The sequence below is a fragment of the Ranitomeya variabilis genome, chromosome 2 (genome assembly GCF_051348905.1).
Source record: "Ranitomeya variabilis isolate aRanVar5 chromosome 2, aRanVar5.hap1, whole genome shotgun sequence".
In the NCBI taxonomy this organism is placed as follows: Eukaryota; Metazoa; Chordata; class Amphibia; order Anura; family Dendrobatidae; genus Ranitomeya; species Ranitomeya variabilis.
This window is the reverse complement of record NC_135233.1, coordinates 376,039,264-376,050,484: the sequence shown is the minus strand read 5'-3', so window position 1 is coordinate 376,050,484 and position 11,221 is coordinate 376,039,264. Positions and strand designations below refer to the sequence as shown.

General features: G+C 45.8%; 1 protein-coding gene across 1 annotated transcript; it reads left to right on the top strand.

Moving 5' to 3' along the window:
* The first annotated feature begins 891 nt into the window (after positions 1 to 891).
* Positions 892 to 1,830, top strand: LOC143803804 (olfactory receptor 6C74-like). The gene has a single exon (XM_077281570.1). It carries the CDS (start codon positions 892 to 894, stop codon positions 1,828 to 1,830), a length of 939 nt encoding a protein of 312 aa, XP_077137685.1.
* Positions 1,831 to 11,221: the final 9,391 nt, after the last annotated feature.

Sequence of the window (11,221 nt, the reverse complement as noted above, 5' to 3'; positions counted from 1 at the left end):
GTGAAGCAGCCTATCTGGAAAATGTAATGATTTTTGGAAAAAAATATACCAAAGTACTTTTTTTTTTTTAAATAGAAGGATGCAAAGTTTAAGTTTGAAGTCGAAGTTGACAATAATATGTGAAATATTATTAGTCTGCGATTCCTCATGGCCACCAGATGAACTACGCAGAACACGCAGAAGTCAACTCATAATTCCATCGTCAACTCAAATAGATTACTTGTGGATGAACTGATAAAAACATAGACCCCAGCAGATAGTGTTTGGTCCAAAGTCAGCTACAATTTTGTTTATCTCCAGTTAAGCCAGACCCATTGTTGTTTCAGAGCCTGGAACCACAGATGAATTCTCTGGTAGAGTAAAGTCTCCCATACACATTAGAATAATTTCAACCATTCTCAAAGATATCAATGGGTTTGGCCTACAGTCTAATGTGTATGGGGCCTCCAGACTGCATTTAAACAGAGATGTCAATCTGATATGTCTGGTTTTGGGCTGGCTATCACTTTGTTCTTCTGGAGATAAGTACCCATCTGACATATTTAGCTACAGCTCTTTCATAGAGAATGTGTAACAGGACTGCTCAGCTGGACAAGTACTTCTGTGTATGGAATGGACAGCCAAGATGATTGAGACATTGTTCAGCTGACAGCCATCTAATGTATATGGCCAACTTAAGCCTTTTTTAGGCCAGACTGACAATGATTATCACCTCGTCTGAACATTTTGCATACCAGTACATAGTGATAGAGTATTTTATTTTATATTTTATAGAGATGTTTAGGTGGTTAATGTTCTATTGATATTAAACTTCAGCGATGAAACCAAATCCAACAGAAAATACAAACATACAGTATCTGTCCACTTTCTTTTAGATTCAGTATCAAATCCATGAATTTAAATCCTTCAAATAAGACTATGGTAGCATACTTTATCATTAAAGGAATATCAGACGTAGAAGAGCTCCAGCTTCCGATATTTCTCCTGGTTCTCTTGATCTATCTTGTAACTCTAGGGGGTAATATGATTATTTTCCTCCTAGTTTGTTTTGATCATCATCTTCATACTCCCATGTACTTCTTCTTGGCCAACTTATCCATCGTGGACTTGTCATCGTCAACTATTACGCTACATAAAGTCCTCCTTATTTTCATATCAGGGAATGATGCTGTTTCCTTCCATGATTGTATCACCCAAATGTACCTTTTTGCCTCTATCACGGGTCATGAACTTTTTATCTTGGTAGCAATGAGTTATGACCGGTATGTGGCTATCTGTAACCCTTTGCGCTATCACTCTGTCATGACCATTCAAATTTGCCAACTTTTGGCATCTTGCTGTTGGGTGTTGGGGTTTTTGCTGATCATTCCTCCGCTTGTTATTGTATTAGGTTTTACCTGTTATACGTCTAACCACATTGACCACTTTTTCTGTGATATGATGTCCCTTGTGAGGTTGACCTGCAGTGACACCTCAATACTGGAGATTCTGATCCTCACCGAAGGACTGATTCTTTCAACCCTCTTGCCTTTTATTTTGACTTTTCTACCCTATGGTTTCATCATTTGGACCATAATGAAGATCCCAACCAGTGGTGGAAGACGGAAGGCGTTCTACACGTGTTCCTCACATCTGACGGTGGTGACAACTCTTTATATCATACTGTCCTTTCAGTATATATTTCCAACCACGGTGAACTCTGCAGATAAAAAGTTTTTCTCACTTTTCAACACAGCAGCTATTCCTACTTTAAATCCATTGATCTACAGTCTGAAGAACAAAGATGTTAAGTCTGCCCTTAGAAGATGGTTTATGAAGAGGAGAATCTAGAGAAGACATGATCTGATTTTTTGTACTATATATATATATATATATATATATATATATATATATATATATATATATATATGTAAAATACTATGAGAGGTCATATTGACAGCAGGAATGAGGATTTTCTGTAAGTGGTGAGTAGACTATTCAAATGACCATTAGTGATGAGCGAATGTACTCGTTACTCGAGACTTCTCAAGCATGCTCGGGGGTCCTCCGAGTATTTTTTTGTGCCCAGAGATTTAGTTTTTCTTGCTGCAGCTGAATGATTTCCATCTGTTAGCCAGCATAAGTACATGTGGGGATTCCCAAGCAACCAGGTAACCCCCACATGTACTTATGCTGGCTAACAGATGGAAATCATTCAGCTGCGGCAAGAAAAACTAAATCTCCGAGCACTAAAAAATACTCGAAGGACCCCCGAGCATGCTCGAGAAATCTCGAGTAACGAGTATATTCGCTCATCACTACTGACCATATGATTATGAAATGAGCAATGATAGTTATGATAGATGTGTGGCTACCTGCCACCCCTCATGTTTTTGCTGCTATTGAAAGGATATATATATATATTTACACAACTATGTTTTATTACTTAGAAGAATTAAAAATAAAATAGGCTTAAAGTGGTACTCCAGTTGTACTGATTTACCATCATTTTTAAGAGGATCAACAGGATGGGCAATAACTGGTCGAACCCTTGGCATTCCCACGATCCCTAAAAAGGTGCTTGAACATATGTGCCACCACTCTGTTCACACAAGGAACTAAGAATCACTATTTCTGTAATCAGCAGAGGTTCCAGAAGTTGGACCCCTACCAATCGACTTCTAAGTCACTTACTAAATGTGTAGCATGAAATTTGGTGATAACTCTTTACAGCCAACATACCCCTCCTCTTATTAAAGAGAAACTGTTAGTAGATTCATGGTGCCCATAACACCGACAGTATTAATCAGAGCCTGGCTATGTGATTGCACAAAGGAATATTTTACTCTGAAATGCTGTTGTGTTTCAGAAAAAAACATTGTTTGAGAAACCAACGAGGACTACAGGCAGTCTGATGACTTCACCGACCGGCAAAGGGAGGTCACCGAATATCGATTTGCTTTAGATTTCCCTTTTGTTCATTCACTTTGCATTTTTAATTCATAAAAAAACTATTAACAGTTATATTCTGACAGTGCAGCATTTTTTTCACACCTGCCTAAAATATTTGCACAGTAAGGTTATCCGAGGCTTACGGGAGAAGAGAAAAACCACTTCAAATAATTCATATCAATGGTGTACTGTAACTACATTATATGTACTGTAATTTAATAAAGTATTCCCAATAAAATATATTATAACATAACATATCCTTGTTGGAACATTGTAAAGACATGGGGCCCAATATATCAATTCTGGCGCGGTTCATGCTGATGTAGATGATGAGGTGAGCTGGTGTCAAACCCTCTTGATCCATGAAGAGGTGTATGCCTCTTCATAAATCAGGAGCCTCAGACAAGTGGCGTACACCTCTGTGTGCACCTCGCAACAAATCCTACTGCAGTCCCAGGTGAAGTAAGATTTATGGGGTAGCGAATGCTGCCATGAACTTGATGAGTGGCGGTCAAAATGTGCCCATTCCAACCAATTCTACGCACTTTATTGGAGATGGGCAAAAAAAGTGTGAGAACTCCAAAAGTGCCATAATTATAGCGCAACCGTCAATTGTGTTAAAATCATGCAACATTTCAAATATTTTTATGCTACAATACTGGCGTAAAAGCTTTGATGAATTGAGACCATAGAGTTAAACTGCCCCTCTACTTTCAGAAAATATCATGACAATTGATGAATACTGCAGGTAGGTGTATTGTTTCTCTTTAACTTGCTAGACAATGCCTGTTAAGTGTAATCTTTCTATAGCAGCAGAGGCACCAAGATAGATCACAGGAGTGAAGGAAGGGTCTTTGCCTCTGCACAGAGTGGGACCGAGTCTTTATCTCTCTACAGTAAGTGGGAGTAGGTCTTTCTTGTCTCTCTACAGTAAGTGGGGGCATGTCTATCTCTCTATAGTAAGTGGGGGCATGTCTATCTTTCTACAGTAAGTGGGGGCACATCAATCTCTCTACAGTAAGTGGGGGCACATCAATCTCTCTACAGTAAGTGGGGGCACATCAATCTCTCTACAGTAAGTGGGGGCACATCTATCTCTCTACAGTAAGTGGGGGCAGGTCTATCTTACTACAGTAAGTGGGGGCACATCTATCTCTCTACAGTAAGTGGGGGCACATCTATCTCTCTACAGTAAGTAGGGGCAGGTCTATCTTACTACAGTAAGTGGGGGCACATCTATCTCTCTACAGTAAGTGGGGGCATGTCTATCTTACTACAGTAAGTGGGGGCACATCTATCTCTCTACAGTAAGTGGGGGCAGGTCTATCTTACTACAGTAAGTGGGGGCACATCAATCTCTCTACAGTAAGTGGGGGCACATCTATCTCTCTACAGTAAGTGGGGGCAGGTCTACCTCTCTACAGCAAGTGGGGACAGGTATATCCCTCTACAGTAAGTGGGGGCAGGTCTATCTCTCTACAGTAAGTGGGGGCAGGTCTATCTCTCTACAGTAAATGGGGGCAGGTCTGTCTTTCTACAGTACGTGGGGGCACATCTATCTCTCTACAGTAAGTGGGGGCAAGTCTATCTCTTTACAGTAAGTGGGGCAGGTATATCCCTTTACAGTAAGTGGGGCATGTCTATCTCTATACAGTAAGTGGGGGCAGGTCTATCTCTCTACAGTAAGTGGGGGCAGGTCTATCTTTCTACAATAAGTGGGGGCAGGTCTATCTCTCTACGGTAAATGGGGGAATGTTGATCTCTCTACAGTAAGTGGGGGCAGGTCTATCTCTCTACTGCAAGTGTGGGTATGTCTATCTCTCCACAGTAACTGGGGCAAGTCTATCTCTCTACAGTAAGTGGGGTCATGTCTATCTCTCTACAGTAAGTGGGGGCATGTCAATCTCTCTACAATAAGTGGGGGCAGGTCTATCTCTCTACAGTAAGTGGGGGCAGGTCTATCTACAGTAAGTGGGGGCATGTCTATCTCTCTACAGTAAGTGGGGGCAGGTCTATCTCTCTACAGTAAGTGGGGGCAGGTCTATCTACAGTAAGTGGGGGCATGTCTATCTCTCTACTGTAAGTGGGGGCAGGTCTATCTCTCTACAGTAAGTGGGGGCAGGTCTATCTTTCTACAGTAAGTGGGGGCACATCTATCTCTCTACAGTAAGTGGGGGCAGGTCTATCTCTACAGTAAGTGGGGGCAGGTCTATCTACAGTAAGTGGGGGCATGTCTATCTCTCTACAGTAAGTGTGGGCAGGTCTATCTCTCTACAGTAAGTGGGGGCATGTCTATCTCTCTACTGTAAGTGGGGGCAGGTCTATCTCTCTACAGTAAGTGGGGGCAGGTCTATCTTTCTACAGTAAGTGGGGGCAGTTCTATCTCTCTACAGTATGTGTGGGCAGTTCTATCTCTCTACAGTAAGTGGGGGCACATCTATCTCTCTACAGTAAGTGGGGGCAGGTCTATCTCTCTACAGTAAGTGGGGGCAGGTCTATCTACAGTAAGTGGGGGTATGTCTATCTCTACAGTAAGTGGGGGCAGGTCTATCTCTCTACAGTAAGTGGGGGCAGGTCTATCTAAGTGGGAGCATGTCTATCTCTACTGTAAGTGGGGGCAGGTCTATCTCTCTACAGTAAGTGGGGGCAGGTCTATCTTTCTACAGTAAGTGGGGGCAGGTCTATCGCTTTACAGTAAGTGGTGGCAGGTCTATCTCTCTACAGTAAGTGGGGGCACATCTATCTCTCTACAGTAAGTGGGGGCAAGTCTTTCTCCCTACAGTAAGTGGGGAAGGTATATCCCTCTACAGTAAGTGGGGTCATGTCTATTTCTCTACAGTAAGCAGGGGCATGTCTATCTCTCTACAGTAAGTGGGGGCAGGTCTATCTCTACAGTAAGTGGAGGCAGGTCTAACTACAGTAAGTGGGAGCATGTCTATCTCTCTACAGTAAGTAGGGGCAGGTCTATCTCCCTACAGCAAGGGGGCATGTCTATCTCTCTACAGTAAGTGGGGGCAGGTCTATCTCTCTACAGTAAGTGGGGGCAGGTCTATCTACAGTAAGTGGAGGCATGTCTATCTCTCTACAGTAAGTGGGGGCAGGTCTATCTCTCTACAGTAAGTGGGGGAAGGTCTATCTCTCTACAGTAAGTGGAGTCATGTCTATCTCTCTACAGTAAATGGGGGCATGTTGATCTCTCTACAGCAAGTGTGGGTATGTCTATCTCTCCACAGTAACTGGGATAAGTCTATCTCTCTACAATAAGTGGGGTCATGTCTATCTCTCTACAGTAAGTGGGGGCATTTCTATCTCTCTACAGTAAGTGAGGGCAGGTCTATCTCCCTACAGCAAGGGGGCATGTCTATCTCTCTACAGTAAGTGGGGGCAGGTCTATCTACAGTAAGTGGGGGCATGTCTATCTCTCTACAGTAAGTGGGGGCATGTCTATCTCTACAGTGAGTGGGGGCAGGTCTGTCTCTCTATAGTAAGTGCGGACATGTCTATCTCTCTACAGTAAGTGGGGGTATGTCTATCTCTCTACAGTAAGTGGGGGCAGGTCATTATTAGGGTTGATCGAAAAGCTTCGGATAAGAGCTTATTTGAATAGCTATAACGCTTACCAAATAGCTGCATCGGTAACCCGGATACCTTTAGCGCTCCTGATAATCAGATGTTTGATGCTGTAGCTACATGTGCCGCAGCTGTGTGACAGTCACAACACATGAATGGAGAGTCCAACAAGCAGGCTCCCCATGCAAGTGTTGTGACTGTCACACAGCCATGGCACATGCAGCTGCAGCGCCGAATAGTTAGTTATCGGGAGCGCTCCAGGTATCTGGGTTACTGATGCAGCTACCTCAACAATAAATGGTTGAGAAGCATTGGGTTGGATGAGTTCTGACGCAGTGGAAAAACATCTCTTCAAATAAGATAATGCCTGCTGAGCTCAGCCGGACCACCCTGTGAAGTCCATACCTTTCCTAGTCATATCAGTGAGAGGTTTGACAATACATGACAAGTCTTGGATAAATTTCCGATAATAGTCTGCAAACCCCAACAAGCGTTGTAATGCTTTCAGATTTTCTGGGTGGTTCCATTTCAGGACCGCTTGGACCTTATGAGGATCCATGCGGAAACCTGCAGCTGATACTAGGAAACCTCCTGTACGGCAAATACACACTTCTCCAACTTGGCATACAGTTTATTACCCTGCAGAACCTGTCTGACATGTACCTGGTGAGACTTGAGATCGGGTGAGTAGATGAAATTATCATCCAGATACACTACTACAAATCTACCCACGATGTGACATAAAATGTCATTAATAAAATGTTGGAAAACGGCATAAGCATTAGCCAAACCAAAATGCATAGCAAGATTTTCATAATGACCTTCTGGGGTGTTAAACGCTGTCTTCCACTCATCCCTCTGCTTAACCCTAATCAGATTATAGGCTCCTCTGAGATCCAAATTGGAGAACCAGTTTGCCCCAGGTTTCTGATTGAACAAATCAGGTATGAGTGGAAGGGGATATGAGTCCCAGATAATAATCTGAATTAACTCACGAAAGTCCAAACAGGGATTGCTTCTTAACAAATAAGAACAGTGCAGGCACAGGCGAAGATGAGGGTCTAAAATATCACTTGTCAAAACTCTCAGAGATATAGTCTTTCATGGCCTGTCTCTCAGGACATGACAGATTGTACAACCTGAACAAAAAGAAACAGCTGACAGTATTTCACTATGAGGGAGCATGCACCCAATCCAATGAACCCACTGGAGAATAACATACAGCAATTAAAAACCAAAAAGAAACAGCGTCCAATCCAGGTGAAAGGTTAAAAAAAGGATCTTTAATCTGCCATGATACAACGTTTCGACCAGTGGTGGTCTTTATCAAGTATACTATACATAGTGTTTGAAATGGGAGCCTTATATAGTATGGAGGTACATACACACCAATCAGGTACTGCCCACTTCCATTATATACACATCATGTATAAAATAATCGCACATAATCTCTACCATACTTACACATAGCCAGAAATGATGCAATTTAAACAAAAAAAAACCCATAATAAACAAAATAAACAAAATAATATTACATATTATTAACCCCACACCATTGCTGAGCCAATCACAGATATATATAGCCATGGTCAAGGAAACCACGGACCAATCTAGTCATGCGATTCATAGAGCTCAAAAAAATACCGGCATAAGCCAATAGGGGTAATCACATCGAATAGAGCCAAAAACAGCCTTACCCCAGAGCCAATCCCAAGTACTCACACACAAGGGAGAGACGCTCACTGCAGCATCAAATGCCGTCCTGTCACTGGCCAGCAAGTGCCTGATTGCGCATGTGTGGCACCCCTAAAGGTCCAGTCGCCACAGAGCTTCTGCATCTCAATCAGTGGTGTGGCTCCCCAACTCTCTGGTAAGGAAGGGACACTGTACAGAGCCCTAACACTTGCACCCAACACCCGACCTCCCCAGGCCAGGGAGGGATTAGGTAGAGGGAGTGGGTCGAGAGTAAGGAGTTGGCAGGGGTGACAGGAGCGAGGAGTGGAGGAGTCTGTGAGGAGAGAGAGCTGAGCAGATGTGAGAGTCTGCAGCTCCTGTGAGTGGAAGGAAATAAAAGAAAAGAAGCTCCCAGGAAGAATGGGTTCCAGGGGTAAGGGAAGTGCGGAAGCCACCCATGGGACCCATATCCAGAAGTGAAGGAACCAGGCCCCCAGTAGGGGAACCGGCCCCTGAACTAGTGGGAAAACTTCAGACTCCAGCTAGCAAGCTGGAGGCTTCTGTGACTGTAGGTGCAGCAGCCACATTTGCACCTACTCGCCGAAAAGGTGAACACAGAGGGTCCAGGGGAATGAGAGTACGTTGCCCTTACAAGACACTCGTTCACTGGCTTGGGACACTGGGTGGCAAACGCAGGGCAGGAGAGGAGGTAGCCAGCACAGAAAGACGGCCAGGAAAGGCTTACAAAAAGGGGGTTCTGGACAGGAGCCCTGTGTTGCTGGAGAGTTTACTGGACAACCCTCCTGAAAGGCACAGCACCCCGGCTGGGGCACCGTACCACCTGAACTGTGAGTAAACTGCAAATATCTTATCTGGCTGTGTCCTTCCAGTTATTTCCTGCGACGCCTGCGTAGCGCTACCACCACCACTAACAGAACTTTACAACAATACTCTCTTGGGCTGCACTGGGGATTAAGCTCTACCTGTGGGGAGCTGTATCAACTCTGCTGCAATACGATCAAACCCCAGTGGTCCCCTTTAAGCAGCGTTGGCCATCACTGGCCGAGTACCACAGGTGGCATCACAAACTTTTCCCCTTTATCCCCCTTACAAACTTTAGTCCCATTTCCCATGTTTTATTTTCATTTCACAACCCCCTTAATTGGACGCCCAGGGCCACGGACCAGGTCACCTGCTGCCGTGACCTTCACCTTTAAGAACTGTGTCTGGCCCGGTACCGAGTATCCCACGACCCAGTGGCGCGCTCCACATGCGCAGTTGTCCTGCATCACTGGGGCAAGACCACATGACTGACTCATGTGACCAAACTCCCAGGACACAGGGCCAAGCACGCATGTGTGCCCGGAAACAGCCAAAGGCAAATATAAAGCCACTAGATGGCAGCCCGATTCTAAAGAATCGGGAGTCTAGAATCCATATATACTTTATTTATTCAAATGTAAGAATAATACAATTAATAAATAATAGTAAGAAAGAACAAAAAATGGCTGCACTCACCAGCTCTTGACAATTCTTGACAGTACGGCACATTTCTGATTGGTCGCTCGCGGCAGGCGGCAACCAATCAGAAAAGTGCCGCGCACCACGAAGGCATATATCTTTGTCCACCCTGAGCGGGTGTAGGACGCTGGTGACGTCACTTATCTCCGGACATTATCTCCGGACAAAGCCACGGAAGTTGGCACAAATTGCCGGAAGTAGTATTCTAGGCAATTATATATTAGATTTTAATGTTATCAGTGTTTACCTTTGAACGTTTATATTGTATTGTCCTGTCACCAGCCATGTGTACGATTATCGGCCGAAAGCCTCTCTGGAACCAATAATCACCCCATGTAAAGGTATCTTTATAAGTTAAAGATTCAGAATACTATGACTTTTATCATATCCTGAACAGTCAAGTTTTTTATGAACCGTTAAGGTTTTCTGGTTGAAGTAAAAAAAACTCTGAGTGTTTACAGTTTGAAACCATAAAATGTTGAAAAATTATGTCATTCTTGAGTATATCACTCAATGGTGCTCATAAACGTGTCAAATTTGATCTATAATATACTTTAATATACGTTACTTTAATCTTTAATATACTTAAGAACAGGGCCCCAGACATCACACAGGGGGTCTGAAACACCGCACAGTGGTCCAAAATATCGCTGTGCTCTGCCTGGGGCCCCATATGCTGCCTGGGGCCCCTGTGCTCTGCCTGGGGCCCCATATGCTGCCTGGGGCCCCTGTGCTCTGCCTGGGGCCCCATATGCTGCCTGGGGCCCCTGTGCTCTGCCTGGGGCCCCATAGGCTGCCTGGGGCCCCTGTGCTCTACCTGGGACCACTGTGCTCTGCCTGGGGCCCAATATGCTGCCTGGGGCCCCTGTGCTCTGCCTGGGGCCCCTGTGCTCTGCCTGGGGCCACTGTGCTCTGCCTGGGGTCCCATATGCTGCCTGGGGCCCCTGTGCTCTGCCTGGGGCCCCATATGCTGCCTGGGGCCCCTGTGCTCTGCCTGGGGCCCCATATGCTGCCTGGGGCCCCTGTGCTCTGCCTGGGGCCCCATAGGCTGCCTGGGGCCCCTGTGCTCTACCTGGGACCACTGTGCTCTGCCTGGGGCCCCATATGCTGCCTGGGGCCCCTGTGCTCTGCCTGGGGCCCCTGTGCTCTGCCTGGGGCCCCATGTTCTGCCTGGGGCCACTGTGCTCTGCCTGGGGCCCCATAGGCTGCCTGGGGCCCCTGTGCTCTGCCTGGGACTACTGTGCTCTGCCTGGGGCCCCATATGCTGCCTGGGGCCCCTGTGCTCTGCCTGGGGCCACTGTGCTCTGCCTGGGGCCCCATATGCTGCCTGGGGCCCCTGTGCTCTGCCTGGGGCCCCATATGCTGCCTGGGGCCCCTGTGCTCTGCCTGGGGCTCCTGTGCTCTGCCTGGGGCCCCATGTTCTGCCTGGGGCCCCTGTGCTCTGCCTGGGGCCACTGTGCTCTGCCTGGGGCCCCATGTTCTGCCTGGGGCCACTGTGCTCTGCCTGGGGCCCCATAAGCTGCCT

Excerpts from the sequence above, each read along its gene's own strand:
- LOC143803804 (XM_077281570.1), top strand. The coding sequence starts at position 892 with ATGAATTTAAATCCTTCAAATAAGACTATGGTAGCATACTTTATCATT.